The sequence below is a fragment of the Malurus melanocephalus genome, unplaced genomic scaffold (genome assembly GCF_030028575.1).
Source record: "Malurus melanocephalus ecotype Western Australia unplaced genomic scaffold, MMel_1.1 scaffold_245, whole genome shotgun sequence".
Taxonomy (NCBI): domain Eukaryota; kingdom Metazoa; phylum Chordata; class Aves; order Passeriformes; family Maluridae; genus Malurus; species Malurus melanocephalus.
Genome location: NW_026623477.1, coordinates 237,856 through 265,140, shown reverse-complemented (window position 1 = coordinate 265,140; position 27,285 = coordinate 237,856). Strand labels below are relative to the sequence as shown.

At 47.9% G+C, this 27,285-nt stretch overlaps 1 protein-coding gene across 6 annotated transcripts in view; it reads left to right on the top strand.

The window, feature by feature from the left end:
* CADPS (calcium dependent secretion activator) overlaps nucleotides 1–27,285 on the top strand; it is a 202,989-nt gene that overhangs the window by 167,154 nt on the left and 8,550 nt on the right. For 4 of the 6 annotated variants that reach the window (XM_057375342.1, XM_057375341.1, XM_057375339.1 and 1 more), the window contains 4 exons: nucleotides 4,943–5,017; nucleotides 6,070–6,153; nucleotides 11,018–11,050; nucleotides 13,643–13,750. In XM_057375342.1, the coding sequence (XP_057231325.1) occupies nucleotides 4,943–5,017; nucleotides 6,070–6,153; nucleotides 11,018–11,050; nucleotides 13,643–13,750 (300 nt within the window). Of the gene's footprint in view, nucleotides 1–3,628; nucleotides 3,644–4,942; nucleotides 5,018–6,069; nucleotides 6,154–11,017; nucleotides 11,051–13,642; nucleotides 13,751–27,285 lie in introns of all 6 variants that reach the window. The other 2 variants (XM_057375338.1, XM_057375340.1) reach the window with 1 other exon arrangement.

Genomic DNA, 27,285 nt, shown 5'->3' with positions numbered 1-27,285 from the left:
TGCATCAGAATGCTCGTTTTGCTCCAGTGACTTCAAGCCAAATTKAATATTCATATACCAGTCTAGAATAAATTCACAAATACTGTTTGGCTCACCTATAGTGCTGCTTGTCAGCATTTCCTAGATAAGCCTTTTCACTACAGCTTTCCATGGTCAGATTTTGCAGAGAACCATTGCTAGTTGTTCCTGTGTTTTTTCTGTTGTTCACCTCAGGTTTTCCTCTGAAAGAACTTGCTCCAAAGGCCACTGGATGCAGCAGGGCTCTCTGCCCTGATGTCAGTGGTGTTTGGATCAGATCCAGCYRTTCCTTTTATTTTTCTTATACATAYTTMAGTTATGACATTTTATTTGTGACACTCACCTTGCAAAAGATTTCATACTGCCCATCATCAGGTCTTCCCTTGTCCTCCAGGTCACCTGGAGCAGATCTTGAGTGGGCTTTTGTTGTCCAAGGCTGGACATGAACTTCTCTCCCATTTTCTGTTCCATATTCATACCCATTTGTCTCCCCAAATCCCYCAGCCTGCAGCTGCTGCAGCATCCACCTTGGCAGTGCCCCGTCAGCTGGGAAGGTCCATGTTTGCGATGCTCCCCGCTGCAAACCAGGATCAAACCCTTATACTGGCACAGTCCCTGGGGACAGGGAGATTTTGGAGATCACTCAGACTCTGATATCTTGACAGAGGAGGCTCATTGCATTCATGAAACTGTCAGGTTAAGTATTCAGATGGCTGATAAAGACTGATAAAACGCCAGCCGTGCCCGAGTATCGCGTGACCAGGCACTCTCTGCATCGTTCCATGCTGACTCGTGATGYTCTCTGCTTGCCACAGTTCCCTCCAAATTCTCAGCATCAGTCCCACTGCAGGCTCGGCCTGACTCAGGCTGCAGGTGACAGGGGAGCAGGKGGCCAGGTGGCTGCTCCTGGGCTGCAGCTGCTCCTGGGATCAGCTGCAAATCTGCCTGTGCCACTTCYAGGAGCTGTTTGGGACGGCAGCTCCGAGACAGCTGAACTCCTGTGGCAAGCAGCAGTTGCTGGGACATGAGGTTTTTAACAGATAGCTAAACTAATAGACCTGTAAAGCAGGTGTAAATTATTGGTGCATAAGTTACCATTTAGGGCTGCAGTATTTTATACACCCTCCCTTTTTCTTTTCTTTCTTTTAATGAGTGTTACTACCTCCCCCTCCATTCACTCGTGCCATTCTGTTTTGGCTATCTCCATCTCCTCTCCTCAAAACTGTCTAAACCTKTGTGCCAAGATGGTCAGGCTGAGGGGGGTAAAAGTTTTCATATAGATCTGTCACTAAAGTCTGGGAGGGGAGGACAAATGCCACCCTGCCTCTTCCCATCCCATTGGAAATGATCAGAGACTCAGATGGGCAGCAGAGGCATGGGAATTAGTTCCAGTCTTTTTCTTCCTCAGTAATATRGGGAGTTGGGTCTGTGCCTCACTGAGTCCCTCTGTCCCGCCGTCTCTGGGGTGTAGCAGCCAGTCAGGCTCAGCAAGGGCTGCTGGCAGCCCTGATGGAGAGGGATGGACAGGCAGGGAGAGACAGACAGACTCACTGATGGGACCGTCTGTCAGTGCCACAGCTGGCACGGGGCTCCTCCAGCCATGTCCCTGTGCAYGCAGCTCAATGGCAGCAAAAAGGGCTCACACTGCCCACCACCGTGTTCAGCCAGGGCCTTTGGCCCAGACCTYGCCAGAGAAGACATTTTTGTTAGAAACAAACCACTTTTTTCTGACAGTTCAGTCTGTGCGTGGGCAGAGGCTCTCGACACCTTCCTTGACCTTGCTCCGTGGGTTCCCTCCCACCCCAAAGGCCTTCCCTTTCACACTACCTTCAGCCACACTCACTTTAGCAGATACTTGAATGCATTTTGCGAGCATTACCCTGTGAAACAAACACCCATCATTTCATTCCATTTCCTTGTCTCTAAAGGCAGCTGTTAAAACATTTGGTAAACATACTTTACCATCTTAAATATTTATTTTTCCTCTGAATTTTTAATACATCTAAGGGGATAAATGTATGTATTAAATGTTTCTCAGTTGGTCTAGTATGTTTCTATTTAATATCTAAGGTCAGATGGTCCTTAGAGAAATACAACGTACACACAATCTGTTACATGACAAGGCAAGATACTCATCACATAAAGTCAAGTTGAATCATTGTAGTGCACTGATTATGGATTGTAATAATTGAGCTAATAGAAAGCTGTGATGAACTCGATTGAGAGGGGGGGCTACGCTGGGTAAAGCAAACCAGCTCTGCGATCTTTAACCTTGAGCGTTTCCATGAGGAATGTGGAAGGAGCTGTTGGAATTGCTGGTTTTGCGAGCCAGGCGTCTGTAGCAGCCCCAGGCGCTCGCTTTCCAAACCCCGCCGTGTGTGACCCCATCCTGGCCGAGCTCCACTTCCCGAGGAGGAGCTGGGGCTGTGGCACCGGTGGCACAGGGTGCACGTGGCTGTGGCTGCCYGGGCAGGACCCTGGGCTCACAGGCCTGTCCTGCATGGTCACTGCCGGCCAGCGGGGCTCAGTCCGCCCCGGGGATTGCGGCTGTGATGGGAATGAGCGCTCAGGGTACTGCTACACCGCCTTGGTGCATGCACAGGCTCCTGTCCTGCTCTYGGAGCTGTGGTTTTATTCCATTGGGGCTCTTATTTGCTTCTGAAACGAGCTTGTAATTGGACATGCATCAGTCAGTGCATTTCACAGTGGATTGCTTTGCACATAGCGAGTCATGTTTGAGTTCAAACTCATGACTTACCTGATGAAAGCAGTTAGCTAAAAGCTTGTTTGCCAAGTCTTACACACACAGAAAATGCAGTTGCAGAAGGAAAACATCATGGGAGAGACACCCCAATATGTGCACAACCCCTTCTCCATTTCCCTTAGGAAGTCCTGGCTGTGTCTGCCAAGCACATCAGCAGCTTCTACCTGTACCGAGCTGTTACAGGTCCCTGCCTCCCCACAGCTGCATTCCAGCTGTGCTGGGAAAGGCCAGCTCAATCCTGGGAGCTGACAAGGCCTAGCTCTGCATTAAAGACAAATCATAACTGTGATCCCATAAGGGACTTGTGTATGTCTTGACCTGCAAAGCAGGACATGGGAATGGGAGCTGCCAATGCAAGTGTCACCCGCTTGTTCGTGTATGTTTTCCCCGCGTGGGCCCAGCAGATCGCAGCCTGTGGCGTGGCGGTGCCGCCTCGTCCTTGTGCCCAGGTGAGGCTCTGAGTGTCCCCAGCCAGGCCAGGGGCTGGGACGTGCTGTGCCGTGTCCCCCTGCCCCGAGGCTGAACCCTGCCTGTCGACAGCCGGTTCCCTTCCTCTCTGGAGCCGAATAAAACCATAAGCGAGTGCCAGGTGTCAGCCACAATCCGGGCCCTTCCCACTGTTTTACTGCCTGCAAATCCTACAGGTAGCGATCTCTGGTATTTCAGCGAAAGGAGGTTTTGACCCCATTTCATTTTCCATTGCTTATTGTTTCTGTGCATGATGCTGCTGTTCTCATACGTCTCTTTTTTTAAAAGATTTTGGTTTATTTATTGTTTATCTTCATATGTTCTTTTTCCTGTCTTTTGCACTTTCCTCTTTATTTCTGTCCCCAATCATCTGAAAAGTTTGCAAAAGAGTGGGTAAGTGTGTCCTACTTTTATTTTCCTTTCCCCCAATTCCTATATTAATGTTACTGCCATAGAAAAGAATCCCTAGACTGCAGAGCAGTTCAGAGTACCGATCAGACACTGAGACCAGCAGCTAGCATTTGTAAAGCCCTCACAGTCTTCCTTCCCAAAGTCTGATTAGTATTTAAAGCAGATTTGTCTCTTTCAATGTGATTTGATGTTAACATTTTAAAACAATATTAATGCCAAGTGGTAATGAATATAGTGACTAGCACCAGTGCTTGAAATGTTTGACTGAAAAATCAAATGTTTTGTGTTGGAAAGCAGTCATAATCAGTATTTTCTCAGTCCATTGAAAATAAGAATATACTGTATGTTTTCACTAATTAAATCTTGTATTGGAAACAGGTCTTTTCTAAATTAGTAGAAGACTGTATTTTAGTACCTATTCTAGCCATATTGCAGCTGATTGCATCAGAGCTCCCGAGCTAAGCAAGGTTTGGCATGTGCAGAAATTGGGTTGAAGACTCAGAAACGCTGGTGCTGCAGGCACGGGCCTTGGTCAGCCAGTGCTGAGCTGCTGCCACGGGATCTGCCATTGCCCAGGGCTCGGGGCTGCACTGCCTGCTGGCTTTTGCATGGGACAAAAAGGCTCGTCGTGGTTTGTTGGGTGGTTTTTGGATGGATCTGACAGTACAAGACAGCAAAGCCTTTAAACGAGTGCTTAACTTGTGCCCGCCGAGCGCGGGGTAGCGCAGGTTGGGCTGCTTTGCTGCACTAGGGAAGGCTGCAGCTCCATTTCCAGGGGTTGAGCCCCATGCCAGCTCCCCTGGAGCAGCACATCCTCCCCRTTCCCGTGCCGAGGGCTGGGTGGGTTGTGGAGCCCTGGGAAGGKGCTGTTCCCCTCCAGCAGCAGGGGTATCCCACTGCCCCATGGACGGGACAATGCCCACGGACGTGGAGCAAAGGGGTTTCAGGATTTGTAGGAGCACCAGGTGCTGGTTCTCACAGGGATGGCAGAGCCTCCCCTCCGACATCCACGTGTGGCTCCCGGAGCTGCGGGCACACAGAAGAGGGCAGGGTTTGCCCGTGCCTCTAAACTGGTGTAGGATTCTCCTGAGTTCGAGGTCTCTCCTGCACGTGTAAGTAGTCACTGGCCACTGCAGTTGGGCCCAGGGTAATAAGCTGCATAATTCTTTGGTTTAATACTACGTATTGTTGTTTACCAAGGGAAGAGGCTGACAAGTGTAGAGCTGTTGGCTGTGATCAATGCTAATATTTTCCTCCCCCTCTCCTTTTATTTTTCTTTAGCACCAGTACCATTCAAAAATAGATGAACTAATTGAGGAAACCGTCAAAGAAATGATAACACTCCTAGTGGCAAAGGTAACCCTCGGCTTCAGGTGAAGTGATTCGCTGTTAACATTGCATCTTTAACATGTGCGTTTCCATTAAAATGTGACACATTAGGATGCTGAATCGGCTTCTTGTTTCTCACAGGCAGGATCATGCATCTCCCAGTCCTTTCATGGTGACTCTTTGTTGATTAGGAGCTGCGTGAGATGTAATACTCTGCTGGCACGATTGCCATACTGGGCCAGAAGTGGTTTTAAGGAATGGGTGTTACATTAATGGGGTRACACCCATGGTCAGCATCACCCCASAGCCCTGGGGGTAGCTGCAGTCAGGGGGTGGCYCCATTAAATGCTGCTGCAGAGCCATTGGGGTGGCACGCAGAGGTGGCCACCACTCCTACKCATGAGGTTGTATGGACAAAATAGCTCATCTTGTGCAAGATCACCATATGCTCTCCTAAGAAATTAATTTAGAGGTGACAGTAGTGGGAAATACATTCCAAAATGTCAGGTTTAATTGTTTGGAAATTGTTTTTCATCAGAGTCAGCTCCTGTAGCTCAGCTGCCAGCATTCCCCTCGGGTGATTGTGTAGGTCTGGTGTGCTGTGCTGACACAGAGGGGAATTGGTATGTAAGGAGAAAGATGGTGGGGTGTGTTTTCCTCTAGTTTCAAACTTTCTGAGAACAAGTCATCCCTATTATACAGCGGAGACCTTTAAACATAATCCGCCAACATATGCCAGTTCAATTCTTCTGCAAGAATACCCAGCTAGCTGCGTGCCTGCCACTGCATACAGGGAGCAGGAGCCACAGCCTTCCCCACYCAGAGAGGCTCTGCTGGATTCCCCCTCACTGCACCCACCTCCTGCCCCTGCACCACCAGGACACTGAGGGGTGATTCCCTCACCACAGCACCCAAAAGGAAGCRCTCCTGCTCCCCACTCCCCACCCACTGTGCTCAAGGACAGGGGGTCCATTCTTTTGGCAATACTGAGAGCGCCACTGGCTTCTTTGAGGGTGACACAGATGTTTACMTCCTTGTCCAACTATTAAAAATAATTGCAGTGTTTTTTGTCTTCRTAGTTTGTCACCATTTTGGAAGGAGTCTTGGCCAAACTGTCTAGATACGATGAAGGAACTTTGTTTTCTTCTTTCCTGTCATTTACTGTAAGTACAGACTACAGTTTCCTTTCTTTTTATTTTTTTTTCTGATTTGTAACCTSCTGCTTTCCCAGGACTAGATCAGCAACCTAATTATTCTTCCATTCTGTGATGTTTGATCACTGTAACCCCCACATGAATAGAAAAACAAGTTGTATGAAGAAATACAGTACATAAACACCCAAGATGCACAGAGTAAAGCCATCTCCAGCCATCACTCGGCCTGGTGAAGTTTATTCTGTAGAGGATACAAATGAAGATGAAAATATACATATATACATGCAATTTGCTTCATTGTCACTTCACTTGACAGATGTGTTCCTCTCATTATTCTGGTCCTATCAGTGACCATCCTAAGTAGTAAACAGCAAAATAAGGGAGATCCAGGAAGTGCCTGTGTGTTTCTGAAAGGGAACGAGRTAGGGGAAATGCCATGAGGTCACAAAGCACGAGGTGCCTCCAATGCTGTGTTTCTCCGTAACACTGTGGAACCAATTCACAGCTCACCACATATTTCCTAGCAAGGTATAGGACCAGACCAATATCTGTGCAAAACTGGCCTCAGTATCCARCAAAGGCTTAACAAACTGAGCTGTATTCCAGAAAAGTGTTGTGACAGCTTCTTAGGACGAGCACACGGCAGCTGATTTCCAAAGGTCTTCTGAAAACGCATGTTCCAGAAAGTTTACAAGAGTGTCTCTGTGCAAGCAGGGCTTCACTTCTCTCAGCYCACAGACAGTTGTGCACCCGAGTGCCTGTGGCTGGGCTGGTTGGAAAGTTGTGCTCATGTTTCACCCCCAGCCCCGTTGCCTTCATGTGCAGCCTCTCCTGCACTCACTTGTTCACAAAAATGGGGCGAGAGGAGAAGGCCATGTTCTGCAATATGGGAGGGCTTTCCAAAGTCAAATTTTGKTGTTGTCTTAATTACTTGCAGATGTCTGCTGTTTGCTACTCTTGAGCCCTTTAGCTGAGTTTGAGGCAGCTTGTAGGATCCATTTGGAAATGGAGATGGCTGTGGGAAGGCTTACCAGCAGAGGCAAGAAACTGCTCTTGGCAGCTTTGTGCCCACAGTCTGGCAGCTTATCTGAACCACCGTGGGGTTCAGACTGAGCAGTCTGCCTTTTCAGGTGTGCTGGAGGCACTATATTCCTCGGAGCAGAGAGGAAGGGAGGGTGTCCCACTCACAGTGCAGCTCTTCTCCCCGGATAAACSCTGGTGGTTACAGCCCARGGCTGAGCTCATCCCTGCTCGAGGGAATGCAGGGTATGGCTTGTGGGGGGATACCTGCATACCCTCCCTCATTCCAGCGCTGTGGAGGGTTAGGAAACGCTTGTGTGCCAGCAGCAGAGGATGTGGAGGCGGCAGCTTTCCAGGCATCGGAAGCACCGGCATCAGCCCGTTAGACAGAGTAACGTGCAGCCCTTCCTTCCCCGTGAATCCAAGCTGTTCCTCGGTTGGTGCTGCGCTGCTCCCACCACATCCTACTGTTTACACTGCCGAGTGCTGCTCCCTTGGATTGCTGAGCAAAGCCCTGGCACCACCTGGGCTCTGGGCATCCGTCAGGACCAGCGCGTGGGTGCGTGGGGTTTGAGCATCCTCTCTTGCTGCTGCTCGGGCTCTTCTGACACTGAACTGCCCCAGCAGCAGCAAAGCACTCTGTCCTCTCCAACAGCCCCACAGCCTTCAAATATGGTCCCAAAACCTCGATTTCCTGAGTTTTCAATCAGGGAGAGATGTGTATCCAAATAGCTGCTGTGCGTGGTGTGTTCATGTCTCCAGGAAAGTGTTGGTCCCTCGCCCACAGCAAGTGGGCTGGGCACGCGGCAGAGGAGCAGGATTGCTCCTTCCTGGCAAAGGGACGTCTCTCGCTTTGGCCCCCATGTTTGCTGGGGGCCACTGGGAGAGGAGGCTGAGGAGCAGCCCTGACCCCTTTGGCACTGGGCTTAGCAAGTCTCCTCTCCCTGCAGTAGTAACGTGACTTGCTGTGTTTAGTCTTTGCAGTGATAAATACAGAATCTCTCTCTTGTTACAGCATGCTTGCACCACCTCCCACGTTTTCCCTGTCTGAACAAATACAACAAAGTGTGATGGTCCAAGCCGCTGAGCTCCAGAAAGCATTAGTCTCCCACCCCCTTCCACCGACTTCTTTCATCGCGTGTTTTCCAGGCGCTCTGCAAGTGACATGTACTCGGGGGTCTTGTGACAGACAGTTTTATCACCTAGTAGGATATCCTCATTTCCAATTCTTGCCTCGAAATTCAAGATAAAATTAATGCATCTGTTGTCCTAATAAATTCTCACTAGCCACTTCTCCTTGCAGAGCACTTTGAGAGGAAAACACCCTTCTAAATTTGGCCAGACTTTTTTTTTTTTCTGTTTGTTGCTACATTTCAGTGCATCTTGGCGGCAGCAGCCCAGGCCCTGGCTGGGCGTCTGCATGTGCAGATMCACTGACTCTCAGGAATGCCAGCTGCTAAAATCCCCTGTAATCTGGATGGCCTCTGTAGGCAGAGCATTACACCTGTGGTAAATATAACCAAAGATCCCATGTTACCCGAGAGAGACAGAAGTAAAAGATCTTATTTTTGTTCTGCGCAAAATTTGTATGGTAAACTGAGACGTTCCATGGCAAAGTCACATACTTTGTGAAAAACGGCAGCCTAGCAAAAATCACACAACATCCGGCAGTTTGGAAATTTCACTAAATGTAGCCAAATCTGAGTTTAAAGAAAAACAAGTAATTATTCTGATTAAAGGGGAGTGGGCAGGAGAAGCAGCTCAGTTTTTTTGTGGGTGGAGGGAGGAGATCGCAGGAAGCTGAGTTATTCTTGTCGCCTCTTGGCTTTGGAGAAGGCAGTTTGAAAGTGGCGCTAAGCTGGACCCACCAGTGCTAAATCCACGCTCAGCTGGCAGGTTTGCCTCTGCCTGGCTTCTTGCTCAGTGTGATATTTGAAGGTACAGGTGTGGCCCTAAGCAAGGACCCCAGCTCAAGTTCTGCAGGCTGTTGAGTGCACTGTTTTCCAGGCTTTCCTCCTGGTTGTTGGGCTTTGCTGCTCAGAAAAATTGTTGGTTTGGYGCTTGCACGGGCACCCTGCCCGTGTGGGTGTGCCATGACTGCCTGCTCTCCTGGAGCTGCAGCCTCTGGATGGGCTCCAGCTGCCTTCACCACGGAGGATGGGGCTCCTCCGCTCCCATTCTGCAGGAGCGAGGGATGGCACTTCACCACCACCAGAGAAAGTGGTGAGGATAAACRCAGAGRGAGGGCGAGGTGTCCAGACAGCTGGCTGGAAACAGGAATACCTGCAGGCAAGACAAATGTTTGCTCTGGCRCCGGTTTTGTGCCTCCTTCATAAACTCAGGATGTGCCCCGTGCCCCTGCAGCCCCTCTGGGTACCAGACCTGGGTACACCGTGGCAGCAGGCGCTCCCTGCCCTCCTCCTGCCCTTCCCTCTGTTCTGCCCCCCGGCTCGGCAGCCCGGGCGCTGCCAATGCTCGCCGCGTTCACCTCGGCAATTACCACCAGTCTGGTCTTTTGTATCGCCTCATTGTGCTTAATTATGCACCCCCCACACACACCATATGAGTGCTTCCACCCACTCTCACATTCTGTCTCACACATACATTCATTCTCTCATTCGGGACACATAATTTATTCATCCCAAGATGCAACTGTGTGCGTGTTATATTTAGGCTGTTTTAATGGTAGCTTTAGAAATATTTAAAAGCAGGTGAGCTTTTACACCCAAACAAAGATGGCCGGCAACGCTTACCCTAATTAAAAGCAGAAGCGTTGTGGAAAATCCCAGCCATACTCTTTCTACACACTGTGCCTTATGCTACAGTGGGAAAAAGGTCTCTGTGGCCAGCTGGGCACTGCTCAGTTGGAAGAGTTGGCCCTGACATCAGGGGCCACCGTGCCTCCTGCACCAGGCAACGTGTKCCCTGCTGCATGGAAAGCCACAGACAAAGTCACTTTGGGGTCGTGCAGATCCCACCAGCTTGTCAGGACACCACAGAGAGCAGTGTCCACCTCTGATACCCTCCCTCCAACAGCATCTTCTACAAAGGAAGGAAAATCAGGGGAGAACGATGTAGCTATTCTGTCTGGGAAGCAGAAAAGTTTCAGGGCACTTCTGCGTGGCATGGCATGRGCACACTGCCCCAACGTGGTCTGCAAGCTYCTGCCAGCATCAGYGTTGGCAAAAAGGGGGAAAATAATAATATTTGTTTTGAATTGACTGATGTGAGGGAGGAACTGCAAAACCTTTCAGAAAACCYTCAGCCTAACAGAGCATCMCAGAATGGTTTGRGTTGGAAGGRACCTTAAAAATCATCTYRTTCCAACCCTCCTGCCACMGYCAAGGACACCTTCCACTCTCCAGGTTAYTCAAAACCCCATCCAGCATGGTATTGACAATGTCCCAGGCCAGCCTCACCATGCCATCGTGCCCCTGCTCCCAGGGGAGCTGCCATGGCTCCTGGGACTCRGGAGAGACATGCAGTGCCTTGGGAGACACGTGGCACCAGGTGGAGAGCGAGGCCTCCGAAGAAAATAACGATGTCTTCTTACGAACCCCATCTTCCCCCGCTCGCTGAAGTAGAAGAGGGAGAAGCAYAACTCCCACACTATCATCTGTTGCTATTAGAGCTTTAGCAGCAGTAAAGTTACCTCTCCAAAAAAAAAACAACCAACAACAACAAAAATACCAACCTTTTCAGACAGGAAAGTGAGTTTCATCACCCTTTTCAACCTACTCAGCATTATGTTGTCCCAGGTCTTAGCTGGAGATGGTCTTGCAGAGTTTAAAGATATAAACAAAGACCTGAGAAGGTACTGATGGTGCTAACTCACTTCTTGTTCCTTTTACAGGTGAAGGCTGCTTCCAAATACGTGGATGTACCCGTAAGCACAATTTAAACAACTTCTGTCATAGTAATTTGCATCGTGCTTTGGTTTATGTCATGTGCAGCAACCCACATTATGCATTAACAGCCAAGATTGAACCATGGGCCTTCATACTTCCAACATTTGAACTGGAAAGGATATCTCCATTATGTTAATAATGAGCAGTTACCCTCTTATGGAGACCTATGAGGCTGTTTAGGCAACAATTTGCAGATGGTGTCAAAAAGGTACCATATTTATGCAATTGGCTTGAATCACATTTGAAAAAAAAAATGGGAGCAGTGCATTCTGTTTATTCTTCATTTGGACTTGTACAAATACAGTATAATTTCCAAACAAAAAGGTCCAGACATGTTAGAACTGAGCCAACACACATCTAACACATTAGCTAATCTATTTTATTTTTGTTCTTCTAATTGTTGGTTTATTTTACTCTTTTGGAAAATGACTTTTTTATTACTTTGGGGAAATGGTGATGAGCGAGCAACATGTGTTTGGGAAATTGTTTATGAAAATAATTTTTTCCATTTTTCTGTAATTGGTGTAGGAAAACTGTACATCGTCTCCTCTAATTAGACCTTGATTCATAAGGAAAAGAGCCCTTAACATTCTTAGACAGAGTGCTTAACTTGCCAGAAGTTTACATTTAAATTAAGTTGAAGTGTAATACATGAATATTGGCTGGAATAAGGGGTTACTGTAACATTTACAGGCAGAAAGATCCTGAGAAATTGCAAACGAAAAAAGAGTCGATCTTAATATACCACAGCAGCTCCTGCACCCAGTTAGACTGGGCAGTGGAAATCAAGAGARACTCAGTTGAGTTTGATGATGTGTATGTATAATTAATATGTGTATATTTAATGCAGGTGGATTGTTCTGCATGCTCTCATGTGACATTGTGATAAATTTATCTCGAACCACATCATCTGCATTTGGTGTTTCCATCCCTTTAGCTCAACCCAAACGTTGCCCACAAAATTACTGTGTCTTGAGCCCAGCATGAAAAAGACAAACTCTTGAACAGTAAGAGGTGTTGCTTGGTTTAAAATACCCCAATGCAGATCTTGGCATCCTGTTCTCATGGAGTAGTAAAAAAAAATGATATTGAGAGTGCTGGRACAAAACCCTCAGGGTTTATTTATTGCCCTGAAAATGTGGAGATCCTTCAGCTGAAGTTCCTAGTTGTTTCAGTGCATCTTAAATATCTCGTCATCAGAAATTTGAGCACAAACCAATTATTTTAAGTAACTTCTAGGGCAAAGCWTGGCCTTCTCTGAGGCCTCTGTGTTCCTGGAAAGCAAAGCATCTCCAGGGAAGTGGTCTCAGTAAAATGCTGTGTAACTCTTCCAAGCTTTTCCAAAAGCATTGCACCTGGGACACCCCAGGGAGGTCTGCAGCARGGTCTGCTCCCTCCTGGAAGCCAGACAGATGCTGCAGTTCTTTGTGKAAATCAGARCAGAAATCATTCTCCTRCATCTGTTTTCAGYTGTTTCCTCACCTTCCCCTGCAAAYGAAGCCRTGTCACAATGGCCTCCTTGGCAGCYTCAGGGTTTTTAATGAACTCAACCACAGCTCCAGACCTGTGCAGAGGCCACCCCATGGTCCCTGAGCTGCTGCCTTTGCAGGGGAAGAAGAAAGAAAAACCTGTTTGACTAGAGAACAGAGGGGAAATCCTGGTGTTGAACAGAAACCCATCKCTTAAATCTAATTCCGCAAATATTAGTTAATTCCGTAATTCCGTTGCAATTGTCTGGGTACAAACCAATCCATCTAATCCTGCCTTGGAATGGGCACCATCAGCAGACTGAAAATTGCTTGAAAGTGTAACACTTGACTACTGCCACATTTGTGTTGTCCTCATTGTTTTTCAAATTAATACCTTGTCATTGTTGCAGTAGGTGTTAAGAAATGTCACTGCCTTCCCAAGGGCCAAGCACTGGCCCTTTGCTTGATAATTGTTTGCTTTGTATTAAAAAACTCCCTTCCTACTGCTTTCCAAACTGTCCTCATTTTCACCCTGGAAATTACACGGATGTGTTAACTAACTTCAATTTACAGYGGCTGACAATCGTATCTTGCAGAGAAATGATACTCTGTGATCTGAGGTAAATCACAGTAATGGAAACTAATGACACTACTTATTAACAAACTTACAATGTGCCACGCAAATTTAAGGTATTGTGGCAGCTCTTGTAATGACTCATGTTACTGTGTTTTAATGGGTTTCCTTTGAGGTAAGTTTGAATCCAATATATCGAGCAACGTGAACTCAAAAGAGATTTTTTTTTTAAAAAAAAAAAAGTATTTTCCCATCTAGCTGCTTCAGTTCCCACTTGCTTTAAAGAAATCTATCCCCAAAATCCTGTGCACCTGTAGGATACTGTTTAAAAACCAGTTAAATTCTGCAGAGAGCTGTAGGGATGTGACATCAGGTAAGTGTCCATCAGGTAAGGAAAGGACAAACTGCAGGAGGACAGCAGGAGGTGGAAGAGAAGGAAAAGCAGTGGTGAGGCTGCACAGAGGAGCTGCCCCTGCATCGCTGTTCACGTTTTTTTCTCTCTCTCCCCTCTTCTCTCCTCCATGCAGAAGCCAGGAATGGATGTTGCTGATGCCTATGTGACATTTGTCCGCCACTCTCAGGATGTCCTGCGTGATAAGGTCAATGAGGAGATGTATATAGAAAGGTTATTTGATGTAAGTAAATGCCTTCTCCTCCTTGGACACCAAGCAGGAGAGACCCAAAATGTGACAAAATAAGACAGGAGGATAAGTCACATTTTGAGAAAATTTATTGGTTATAGCTTTCAAAACTAAATAAATCTATCCTTTCTTTCTGACTAAGGCTTGTATCTGCTCTCTGCCTGCTTTAAATCTCTACTTCAGTCTACTACGTCTTTGTCTGTGTGGATTTTTAAGAAACAGTAACTTCTAAGAGAGCTCTTTAATATGTTTAAGTTTGTGTAATTTTCTCTGTAGCAGAACACCTCGGTCATTGTTCTCACTGTTAAAATTTGAGCCAGGTTTTTGGCAGATGTGTGTGCTGTGGGCCATCTCTTCTGCACATTTTGCATTGTTTCATTGACAAGCTCTCCAAATCTGACAGCAAATAAAACATGCTAAACTTTTAATTTCAAAAGCTAATCAAAACAGAGATGAATATGAATGGGCTTCGATTTAAAGGAGGACCATGCTGTGGTGCCTGACACCAGAGGTAAATCTGAGACATGGTCTCCTTGATGAAGATGGCCTGGTAGGAACTAACCCTCATGTTTGCAGCTAATTTTCAGTTGCACAAGATCAATTTGTTGGATTGTGAGAGAACAGTGACTTGTGATGCCTGGTTTTTTTGGGTTTGGATGCATGTTAAAAATATCTCTGTTTCTGTTGCTCTTGTTTTGTTCCAGCCTTTCTGTCCTCGTAGCTGTTCTATAGTGAAGGTTTTCTGTTGATGACCAGCCTGTAGCATTACTGTTTCAGTCTCTYTAGGGTACTTGTATCTCAATTTCTGTTTGAAGCAGCTTCTGTCCCTACTTCCTTTCCTTCTTCCTTCCATCTCTCAGCAGTGCCATTTCTCAGTCTCCTGGTTCTGGARCTCTTAACAGCCTTCCTTGCTTTCTTTACTCACCCTTTTGCTTCCTCAGTGTRCAGGGAAAGCTCTTTTTCCCTCAACCAACCTCTTCCTTCACTCAGTACCTCTCTTTCTACGCATTACCTGTCCCTCAGAAACCTCTTCCTCCTCTACAATTCCCACTCTTTCTTTCCCCCACTACTTACCAGATTAAAATGGAACTTATCTCTCATGTCAAATGTTTTATCACATTATATCAAGTGGCATGAATTAAGAGTCAAATAATCTTACTGTGTACATCTACTAGCATGACCCATATCCACTGAGAATGCCTCATTCATGCACAGAGCACAGCAGTGCCTCCTCCGGGCTCGGCTCGTGCTCGCTCCGGGGAGAGTTTGCAGCGCGAGCACCAGACGCAAATCACCCATCAAGCAGGCATGAGGAGAAAAAACAAAACATAAAACAAAAGACTGTCGCTTCCATCTGCAGCAGGGCCTGCGAGTGCATTGCTCGTTTGTGTTGAAATTTATTCCATGAGCAGTTAAATTTCCAGAGCTCATCTGGACTGTTCTTTTCAATGCCCACACTGCCTTTTCCCTCATCCTCTCCCTGTGATTCACAGTTGGTGTGTTTGTACCCTTTTGGGCCATTATTTCCAATTTTCAAAAGGCTGTAATTAGCACAAATATTGATTTCAGTTTGATCCACTCATACTTGGTTTTACCAAGCCGTATTTTAAACAAATTAACAGTTGACATGAACAAAAATTAAAAAAGAGCAGCTACCTTGGTGGAAAGCAAAAAGTGCAAAACCCTTCTTTCCCTCCCTGCCTTCCTCAAGTCTCCCTGGCCTATATGGAATTAAATAATCAAGGGTAGGGTTTTTACATTGCTCTGCCTGTTCTGACCTACACTCATTGCAGGTGGGAATTGCAGCATGCAGGAGCTGTTCYCATTCCCATTCATGTTCCCATTCCTGTTCTCGTTCCTGTTCCCATCCCAGTGGGATGGCATTGGGATCTGATGCCACTGGCATGTTTGCATGTGTCTCATGTACATGAGTGTGTGCCCATGAGCGGGATGAGCTGTGGGGTGGATGCTTTGCAAGAGAGAGAGAGGGATGTGTCACCCAAAAATTGGAATTCTGTTTTGAGCAGTCRTGTATCATCTTTGAAAGTCTGCAGCTGCAGGGGCTGTTTGCTCCTGTGCTCAGCTCCCAGCGTGGCTCAGGAGCTCTGGAGGCTCAGGACCAGCACAGGTTTTACGTGGGGGTCACCAGACCCATTTAGGTTGGTGCTGTGTTCACCCATWTTTGGGTAAAGGCAGGAGCAAGTGCTTAACTCCTTTATTGAGCTCAGGCACAGCCCTGCAGCCCTTTGCCCCTCTCTCCTAACYCAGCAAAGCAGCACGGCCATGGGGTCTTTAAGCTCCTTTGGCCTTATTTTCCAAGGGCATTTTAGATACTAACTACCTCTTTAATAAGAAAGAGAAGAGGAATAATCAAAAGCGGTATTTATGATGCTGAGTTAGAGTTGGACCTGATTTTSTTCCCTCTTTCCCCAGCATGGCAGGGGAGCAATCCTCTTAGCTGCAGTTTCAGATTATTAACACTTTCAAGGCCAGCTCCTCAGCTGTTTTGGTGCAGTGGTGCTGGCTTGCCCTGGCCAAAGCTTAGGGTCCAGTTTAGGGTGTTGTATGGCAATAGGGAAATAGCAAACAGCTCAAACCTGGCTGCAGGTAGGTCCAGTGTCACAGTAGAGACCCTGTGTGGGGCTACATCCCCTTTCTGCACAGTCCTGACCAGTTCAGGAGCAGATGTACATAGCACGAGATTCTGTGAGGTTTGAACTGCTGGGATATTCCTGATCCCCGCATTTCTCTGCAATCCTRCCCTGTGTTCCCATTTATTCTCTGTTTGTTTCCTCCCAGGAGCAGAGGMTGCAGAGAGTGTTAGGCCATGTCCCCAGAGAAGCTGGGTTAAATTGTCTTTTCTTGGCATTTGCCATGATTTCTTAGCTCAGAAAGCATCCCTCTTCCCCTGCATTGCCTGACTTGTTTGTGCCTGCAGTACAGGGCTCTGCTCTTTGGGAGATACTGGTGTTTGCAGCAGATTACTATTATATTTCTGTGTGRTCTCTGTATTAATCCTCTTAATTCTGCAAATTAGTCAGGATGGGTTTTCCCCACTCCCTGAAATAGAGTCATCTTAATTTTAAAAATCTGTATTCTTGGGATCATTGAATGAACAGATTGATTGTGGAGTTCTGCTGGTAATCAAAACCTAACTAGCTTTTTGGCAGTGCTGTTTACTGCACAGTAACATGACTTATTTACTTGGCCTGGCTCACTAATTTRGTAACATTTAAAGCTAAAATACTGTAATAAGGCCATTGGTAGGGAGAAGTGGTAGCAGAAAAGTTTCAGAACAGCGTTGTACATCCACTCCCTATGCTCCTGTGCCCGGCTTGGTGCTTTGGGATTTAAACCTTATGGTACTTTGCAAAAGGGTCACAAACTCTGTGTACTGCCTGACAGGAAGCAAAATTTTAWCACTTTTTCCCCAGAGAGGGGGCAGGGTTGACGTGCAGAATGGAACAGTTTATAGGAACAATGAGACAGAAGCAGGTTGGGTGTATCTTAAACACGGGAAAATATCTTCAAAGTGATCTTGAGTCTTCAGACCAATATTGCAAAATTCTTGTCCCCTTTGGCTTAGGTCACTCAGAATTTCATAGGATCAGAGTTTATGCATCCATCATTCTGTCTGAAGGCAGTGGGAGTTTGACTTGTGAGGGCCATGCCCTTTGGCACAAGTTATTTCTAGATCTACACATTTGTGTGTATCTTTACAAACACCCCTAGACACTCACAGGATAGGTTTCAACCCATCACAACACACGCAATCCAGAAAGTCTATGATTGACTAGTAGACAGCGTGRATGCCAACCTTTCTTGCTCATAAATTGGTAAACACTAATGTAAAGCATAGGGTGACTATTTCCACCCCAGCCACAGTGAGTAGCACATGCACAAAAGGCTACTGAAYGTYGGGTGAGCTCCCCRAGATCCTGTGAATTCCAGCATCCCSATKCAGTCCCTGAATAGCGCAGATGGCATTTTTTCTCTCTGATGATTAATTCAATATCTTACCGAAAAAAACAAAAACATGCTTTTGATATGAGAGATCAAAACACCAAGAGAAGCTCCTAAGATTGCGAGGACCTAAAAAAAAAAATTAATTTATTTTTTTCCTCCTTGTACTTCTTGAAGACACCAGCCTGAGTAGAAGATAAGGATTAAAACAGATGTGCTTAGTGCAAGTTCATCTGCTTAAATCTAGCAGTCTCTGAGATCAGTGATTAAAAAGCCATCTCTAACTTTGATGAAATCCACTGCGATGGTAATTCTGTGTCTCTGATCGCTGTCTTATGGGCCTCATGTCTGCCTAAACCGGACATAGAAAACATTTCACTGGAGATGATACATGGATTATATGGGTCAATTATACACTTAATCTGCCTTCTGGGGATTAAGTGTGCATGGATTGACCCCGCGCATTTGGCTTGTCCTTGGCAGTTATCAGATCAGGAAGGTTGCCTTTACCAAAAAGTCTGGTAAGAACTTAATCACGCAGTGATACCGCCCGCCGAGGTGGCAGCAGCCACTGCTCTCTGCAAAAGGCAGTTTTACCACTTCACTGTCACTGTGAGTGCTCAGCTCCCTCGCTCTGTGTCACGGCCAGGACAGCAGACGGAGAATTTAGTCCTGAAACGAGGAATGAGCCTGTTTTTCTCTGCAAGGCTCTTGGTTTTGATGGCAGGGTGGGATGGGCAGGATCTGGCAGGTGGAGCAGAGGGAGCAGTGGGGAGACAAAGGTTTGCTTTGCCCTGGCTTGTCCTCAGTGCACAGGAACAGTCACTCCGGGTTCTCTCCCAGCAGCAAAGGAGAATCCTTGTCTCAGCTGTTAGAGGAGCCAGCATTTCCTTCCCACCACCTTCAGGGAGGCAAAAGCTCCTGACTGAAGCTCCAGCATCAAATTCTGTCCCTCAGGCTCAGCTGACTTGGGTTTTTAGGATGCCCCAGTGATATATCAAGGCTGATRTTGTATCTGGTGGATTTTGATGGATTTTGGTCCAGGAGCCTGGGCCTGGGGACWTGGTGCAGGGCTGTCCTCACGTTTCCCAAGCTGGGTGCCCTTGCTGCTATCTGACTTCTGAATATCAGAGATAATGAGTTATAAGGATGCAGGACACTGTGAGAGTCTCAGGAGTTCAGCAAAATCCTTAGCCACATTTCCAGGAGCCTGAGTGAGCACTTGTCGCTGGAGGATCCACAGGCAGCTCAGCATATGTTTCAGCACCTACACATTCAGATCCTGAGAGCACACCTGAGGATATTGAAAAAATACAAACTGCAGCTAGATCCGTTAATTTAGTGAGTCCTCTGCAGACACTGAGGCATTAGCTTATTCTTAAAATCAAAGCTTTTGCCCTCAGCGGGGTTACTCACTTGAATTTTGGCAGCTCCTTCACGACGTGCTTGCGGGATTGTGGCATTTCTTGCTAGACCGTGAGCCTTGTGCAGCACAATCAAATGCCAAAACAGAGCCCTTCTCGCCCTCCCTTCTCCTTCCCCTCTCCGATCTCAAAAGCCTGGTTGTGAGTCAGTGCAGCTACTCACTGTGAGTTAGAATTACTCACAGGAGGCCGGGTTGCAGGATCAGGGGAAGAGCGGATATCAGGCTGAGCGCTGGGCTCCCATCTCGTATCTGCTTGTAGCCACACTCACCGCTTTCTCTTAGACAGACAACAACCTGTTTCCCTCCTACGCAGCTAGACTGCTCATTAGGGCACTAACTCTCTCCCACTCCCATCCTGATATGGCCTCCACGGAGCTATTTCTTCTGCGGTGTTTTTTGCTTTTTTTTTTTTCCCCCTCTCCCCCTTTCCCGAGTGAGTTGTGAGATGAAGACAATTAGGCACATTGATCTCACGGGAGTGCAGCTTACTTTTGCCTCCCTGTCCATCTTTTGAGGAGCCAGACCCACGCACGTTTTGCTGCCCTTTGCTGGCTTRGCAAGGCTCAGACCTGGACCTGGAGTTGATCTCACTGCAGGACTTTTGCTGGGGRAAAAAAAATAAAATCGTGGTGGCAATCGTGTCCTGAGGGGGCATAGAGTGCACTGTCCTTCTGCAGCCTCTTTTTCTCCCCRTGTGCCCTCTGGGAGCCACATGGAGTGGGCAGAGGAGCTTAGCACTGACACCACTCCTCGGAGCCAGCCCTCATCCTGTGATATTCCCCTCCGTGAGCTTCACACAGCCCAGGCATGCRCTGGCGCGTGGCCTCCCTGCTTCCCCTGGGCAAGGCTTCTTTCCTCAAGTGCTCATTTAAGTAGGCTCCRTTTAATTTATTTTAGGGAGAGTCTTAATAAAATAAGTCCTAGATCTGTCACTGGATTTTGCATGCTTGTAAGGGGTTTTTTTCCCCTCCTAAATGTCTTTATCAGAACAGCTTTTCRTGTTCCAGTAGACATTTGGTTGAAGACAGTTAATTTGATTTCTTTTCCAGAGGAGATTTGCCATTAATCATTCTAAGAAGGCAGACTGATTGCTCCGTTACGTTAAGGTCAGCATAGGCTCGCTAACATCATCCGCACCGTGCTTTTGAGCGTCAGAGATTTGTGTTTTGGGGCTGGCACTGAGTGAAAGACCATTTATTTCCTGGTAGAAGGTTTTTGGGGAGCCGGAGCATGGAACCCCCCATTCAGAGCCTTTTTCCAAGCAGCCTCTCTTCTCCCTGGCCAGGAGCTCTCTGCACATTTAYGGCTGCAAACGATTTACACGCTGCCCTCTGAGCTGGGGCTGCCTTGCAGTTTCGTTTAAGAGGCCGTAGCTGATGGGAGCTCCCNNGAGCAGAGGCTGGAGGTGCTGGTCAGTGGGTCTGGCTGTGTCCAGGGCTGAGAGGGTGTAGGAAGGGAGGAGCAGAGGCTGGAGGTGCTGGTCAGCGGGTCTGGCTGTGTCCAGGGCTGAGAGGGTGTAGGAAAGGAGGAGCAGAGGCTGGAGGTGCTGGTCAGCGGGTCTGGCTGTGTCCAGGGCTGAGAGGGTGTAGGAAGGGAGGAGTAGAGGCTGGAGGTGCTGGTCAGCGGGTCTGGCTGTGTCCAGGGCTGAGAGGGGTGTAGGAAAGGAGGAACAGAGGCTGGAGGTGCTGGTCAGCGGGTCTGGCTGTGTCCAGGGCTGAGAGGGGTGTAGGAAGGGAGGAACAGAGGCTGGAGGTGCTGGTCAGTGGGTATGGCTGTGTGCAGGGCTCAGAGGGGTGTAGGAAGGGAGGAGCAGAGGCTGGAGGTGCTGGTCAGTGGGTCCGGCTGTGTCCAGGGTTGCGGGGAGCGTGGGAAGGGCAGGGAAGGGCCGGCAGTGTCCGCAGGTGTGCGGGGCTCAGTCCAGCTCTCAGGTCGAGCCAGCCGATTGCCCCCTCCCTCCGAGCTCTGCAAAAAGCCAAAGGAGCTCTCGGTGCACGCAGGCCCCTGCAAGGACAATGACGAATTGTCTGATTTCCAGCAGCGCCTTCAATCCCTCTTTTCCTTTGCATCCCAGCTCCACACAATCGCTGCTCTGCCCGCGCCGGCCAGCGGTGCGTGCCAGATTAGYCGTCCCAGGTCACTTCGTTTCTCTTGATCTGCGGCTCTTTCCTTTCGCGGKGCTCCCTAAAGCTCGCCCTGGATGTATGATATCAGCGTTCAAAAATGCCTGGTGGGACTCGGGCAGGGAGCGCACTGCATCCCGTGTGTAATCCCAGGAACGATACCAGGGGAGTTGCTGCACTAGGGCCCAGATGCCTAGGCAGCCTCTAGCTTATTTGTTTTTTTTGAATTTGCAGGCTGTAAAAGAAGCAGATAAACTTTATCAAGCCCCACTTCATGACAGCTTTCAATTTAAGCTGATAACAAGTGTAATGAAAGTATTCTGTAGCATGCATCGCTGTGCATTTTACTGAGCAACTCTGCAGCCAGTTTTACCATCACTGCACTAACGRCTCTGGAATCGGGACAGAAAAATAGCAGTTGTGTGGATATTGTGTTTTACTAGGCTGCTTTATATAGAAACTCAGATTTTAACATGTCAACTTGATTTCTTTTTTGAAGAATGGAAATAAGCAGAGAATATTTTATAGGTTAAAAATGTATTTGAGAAGAAGCATCCATACAGGAGTGGTTTTGTGTTGTGTGCGCCTTTATAGGTTTCTATGCAGAAGCTCTTTCATTTAGGAAAAGGCAGGTCTGCAAATTCCTGCAAAGCAGCAGGTTTTTGGGGGATTTAATTTGGCAGTTCCTAGTGAGCGCTGTGCACTTTGCAGAGCTGTATCTGCAGGGAAGGAGAGAGAGCTCAGCACCCAGAGCCCACCTGGCCGTGCGCCCAGGCCCCCACTCGGTGTGCAGGGATATGGGATGCTCCATGCCAGCACAGCCTGCAAAGGCAGGTCTTCCAGTTCAGGGGTTCATGTAACCAGGAGAGGCTTTGCCTGTTACCTAAAGGGAGCATTTTCTGGAGGTGCATGGCTCGGTGTGTAAATGGGATTAGGACTGTCCAGTCCCAGAGAGGAAATGAGGCACCCRCTGAGGCGCTCAGCCTGCAAACCCGACAGGTTTAAGCATGGAATGTGCCTGCTTTGAGGACATTGTGGATGGGAGAGAAGCTGGGGGTGGCAGCAGACTTCCTTCCCAGTTCACTGTGAGCTCCAGCTCCCACATCCCCTGCCATGGACCAGTAGCTGTTTGCACAGGGGTCTCCCCTGCAGCTTTCTCTGCCTGCTGCCCTCCATCCAGCCCTGACCAACACATGTCCTGGTGGGTCTGCCCTCAGGGGGAGTGCAGCAGCATTTGGCTGGGATGGACTCAGAGATGGTCTGTGTGTGGGCTGGCGTTGGTGTTTGCTCACAGCAAACCCCAGCAAGTTGAGATGGGGACATCCCTGGCTGTAGGAAGAGAGGAGCCAGCACTGYGGCTGCTTTTTCCATCAGATTCTCCCCAGGGCAGAAGGCTCAGGGAGTCATTGGCATGTTTCCCCATCACCTCTGCTGGGGATGGGAGTGTGTGGCTCTTGGCTAGGCAGAGGCTTTGGTGTCTGGCAGTAGAGCAGACCACCCTGACAGCTCGGGGACACCTGAGTGAGCATCATATCCCCAGCAGATGAGTTGTTCCTCCCCCATGAAGGAGCAGCAGTGTTGCAGATCCCTTTCTGGCTGTGTCCCTGCTGTGGGAAACCTTTGCCCGGGTTCTGAGATTGCACAGAACTCTGCAAAGCCACTGAGGGTCAGCACGACCCCTGCAAAGCTGCACCCACCGTGGTGCACAGGACACATGTGGGTGTTACGGTTTGTGCGGCACCAAGGGCAGGCGTGTTAGGGATGAACTTTTGGGCAAATGTGTTTGCTGGGGACCTTGGCCCCGCTGACATGAAAGATGTCGATCATCCCTTTCCTCTCGGAAAAGGAATAAAATCACTTTGTGTTAAGAGCGGGAAGAAATCTGCAGCGAGGAGCGTTCAGGACGTGCTGTACCCCTCGGCAGAGCAGGGAATCGGTGCCATCCCAGCAGCACGGACAGAACCCCGGGAGCCCCGGCCTCCCTCCGTTAACACCTGTGGCACCGAGCTGCCGAGCCCCGCCGGGTCCAACCTGCGGCCAATKAAGGGTGAGCAGCAGCCTGAGCMCACCCTGGAGCCGAGATCCCCGAGCAGTGGGTGCTCTCAGGTGCCATATGTACTGCAAAAAGCGTGCGGCACTTGTGCGCGCCGGGGTCTGCGCTCTGCCTTCCTGCTCAATACTCTTCCCTGTTGGAAGGCAAGAGCTCTTCTGCGATTCAAAGTTGTTTTGTGGTTTATTTTTGGGAAAAGGGGGGGAAAAAATAATGTAATTCGGTGATGCCATTTGCATCCTAGACAGATGATGAGTCGCTCTGGCTAGCAGCTTAACCCTATTAGGCAACGTTAGGGACTGTGACTTTATTAAATAATAATACAAATTATTTTCATATCAAGACCCTTTGACTTTGTAACTTCCTCCTATCGCTACGTTGTCAACGAGAATGAAATTTCATAGTTAAGGAATATAAAATAGAGTAAAAGGCATCCAGAATTCACAGCTCTGGGGTGGATGTTGAAGAACATGCTGTGTGTACTTGCAGTGATAGCATTATAGTGGTACAAAAAATACGAGGAAGAAAAAGTACATCCCTTTACTTCAGTAATAGCTCAGTGTGAGTGTGACCGGGGAGATTYCAGACTTATTTGAAAGGCTTTGGTAGAACAAAATCACAAATTTTATTTCAAAGAAAAAGACTTTGAGGTTTCAGGGGATTTTTATCAAATTGCTAGCATTTTTCCAGATCTCTAGAATTTAATGTGGAGTTTTATAGAGTGGTTTATGAGGGTCATGTTTCCTGCAGTGAGGATCACTCTCCCAGAGCCCTGCTGAGCACGGAGGATTCACTCACAGGGGCGAGGTGGGGACCACAGTTTGRCRAAGGGGTCACGRATCCCAAACGCTGACGGTTCCTGCRGGTTCCTGAGCATACCAAGGCGAAGACCCTGCAGAGAAGTTAAATTAGCACAGCGCAATCTGTCACCAAAACTTAGATTTATTTTCTGAAAGATACTCTCCAAAGGGTGTGAATTTGGGGGCGAATCACCTTTCTAACAAAAACCCAAGGGCTGCCTGAAGCCCTCCYGGTGCTCTGCCGTGTGCTCCATGGAGTTGCACCGACAGATCTACTTTTGATGTTGGCTTTTCATACCTAACTTAAAGAATTAYGTGCCACAGAAAAGCTGCCTAATGACCGGACAGCGTTATTATCTGGCGTGCGGCAACGTAGCAGGACGATAACTATTTATTTACTCTTTGTGGATAATGTTCTGTTATTTTCTAGTCTTTGGCAATAGCAAGAGAGCATCTGATATATACAATATTGGTGTGTATCCAATTGTTTGTGAACATCCCAAGTTTTGAAACATGGTTGTGAGAGAGGAATATAAGCTTAAGCTTGAAAGGCTAAAAAGCAGAAAGCCCCACACATAAATGCTATTATACACTTAATGAGGCAGGGTTTAAAAAAAAAAATCAGCCACACAAGTTGGTTTTATCAAAGAAAATGTATAAATAACAACCAGTGATTCAAAGTGCCGGACAAAGGGAAAAGCAGGGACGGGAAGCTAGCACTTCACTTGTGGCATTCAGATAATAGTATTTACTACACTAATCTTTTGGGCTTAGCAATTGACAATCAATATATTATTATCAACAAGCGTTAACGCAAACAAAAAGCTTCTATTTCTTTTTTTAGCTGTGTTCCCCTAAGTCCCTTAAATTTAATTAAAACCGGACAGCTCTCCTTCTAGTACAAATTAGAGTTAAAATCATATTAAATATTTGTTCTACGGGAAAACAAAAGTGTCAGCTTGTGCTACCAGGTTTGGCTGCTTCTTTTTTTCTTTTTTTTTTTTTTTTTTTTTTTACACACAGAGGAGAAAAAAAAAATACCAGCTACTCTGAAAAAAAAAAAAATACCAGCTACTCAAAGTTAAAATAAAGTCTCTCTCCCTCCCTCCCTGTCTCCCAAGACTACTGTCTATAACATGTTGTTCCTTATAGAAAGTGGGATATGGTGGCATTTGCTTGATTAACTTGCTCGACAAAAGTGACAGCTGCTGTGGGTGCATGTAGCTAAGCTGCACAGCGCAGTTCCGCCTTTGTACATCTGTCAGCAAAAAAGGAGGAATAAAGAGTGAAAAGAGACAAATTGGTCCCAAAAGGCAATCCATTCAACTCAGGAGGTTTGCTCTATTCAAGCACTCGCTGGGAATCTCAAGTGCTAGGTAGCTTATTCAATTTCATTCATTCTTTAGAATGAGCCCACAAGTGTTTAATTTCTTATTCTGTTGAATAAAAGGGGGAGCTTTTTTTTTTTTTTTTTTTTTTTTTTTTTTTTTTTTTTTTTTTTTTATTGGAAGCATTAATTGTAAGACTAGCTGATCAATGCCTACGATATTAACTCATTGCTTATTTTACGGTTAGCTGTGTGCTCCGAGAGCCGCAGCCGCTAAACTTATTTCTGTAACGTGGGCAATGTCACAGCAATTTYTGTGCTTCTGGAAAACCCGGGCACTCACGGCAATGTCGTTGTCAGTGCCCYGAGCCTTGTGCCCTGCCCAGCTTGGGGGAATGGTCCAAATCCTTGGCAGGTGTAAATCTAAAAGAGTGGCTGGGTCATTATTGGTGCCACCCATGTCTGCGGCCGGACACGACCAAGCCAGATGCTCTTTGCCTGGGGGTGCAGCCCCGAGCCTGCTGCAGGTTTGGCCCTTTATGCTGGGGGACGTTTTGTAGCTCCAAATGCTGAGCTGYCTTTGGGTGGCTCTTTGGTCCCCAGCGAAGGGCAGGGCAAGGGAGCCCATCCGCAGGGTTCTGTGATACACAGAGCAGAGTGAGGATTTTGTTGAGTGGTGGCAAAGAAAGCTGGTGAAYGGATGGATGGGGTTTGCTGCATGGACAGGTCCCTGCTGTGCCCCTTCCTTCTTCACTGTGTGGCAGAAGGGCCATCTCAGTCTCCTCATCAATGCTGGGGACCAGAATGACGTTTGTGACTGAGTGTCCATGGCTCTTGGTCCACCTCGGTTCTGCCAYCTCCTCCTCCAGCGCCACTGCCACGTGTCCTAACTCAAGCATTTCAGACACCCTTGTGTCACCAAGGCCKTGTCCCTTCTCTCCACCCTGGGATAAGGCACATCTTCTGCAGCAAGACAAAACCCAGGTTTCCAGATCAGCCTGAGAAGTAGCTGGGCTCAGCTCAGCCTAGCTGAGACCTCGCTAGCACGGATTGGGAGCAGGACAAGAGTGACACTCCATCCCACCACCGTCCTCATCCACATCCAGCGTCCCGGCAGAGCTGGCCTTTGGAAAAGGGATCGCATAAGCTGCTGTGTACATTCATGCTGGGAACATCTCTTAATTTCTGAAAGCCAAGAGTGGGAACTGCATTGSCTGTGACACTCTGTGCTTCGGGCTTGCCGTCTTTACCAAGTTCTTGGAACAGCAGTGACTTCCTGGGATCAACAGCAAAAGAAACATTGAGGGAAGGTGGAGAGGAACACTTTGGTGGCCACRGAAGACTGAAGGGACAGGAATTATCCTTCCATGGATGCCATTGGGCAGTCTGGGCTTTGGGTTGCAGGACTGCAGCCAGTTGTGGTGTACAGACCTGTAGGGAGCACAGGAAGGAGCACAGTGCCTGGGGCTGGCAGGCTGCTCCTGGAGAGTTCCTGCTCCACTCTCCAGGCAAGTTCTCCTCCAGCACTGGCAGCTGTGTGCTCAGGGCTGATCCCAGAGCACGTCCCTGCACTGCTGGGGCTGCAYCCCTGCCTTCCCTGTGGAGGCGACACCTGCCAAGGGGAGGTGGCTGCTGTGAATGCATGTGACAACGCCGAATACCCAATTTGATCTCAGGGCCGCCCAGGACGGGGATGGACACGGCTCTGTCGGCTGTCACCTCCTGTCAGCAGTTGTAAATCAGCACAGCCCCGCCGTGCCTTCCACCAGCTGAGCTTCTGGCCCATTGGACAGGGACGCAAATGACAGAAACAAAGAGTTGGTAATTTTATCTTTTTTTTTTT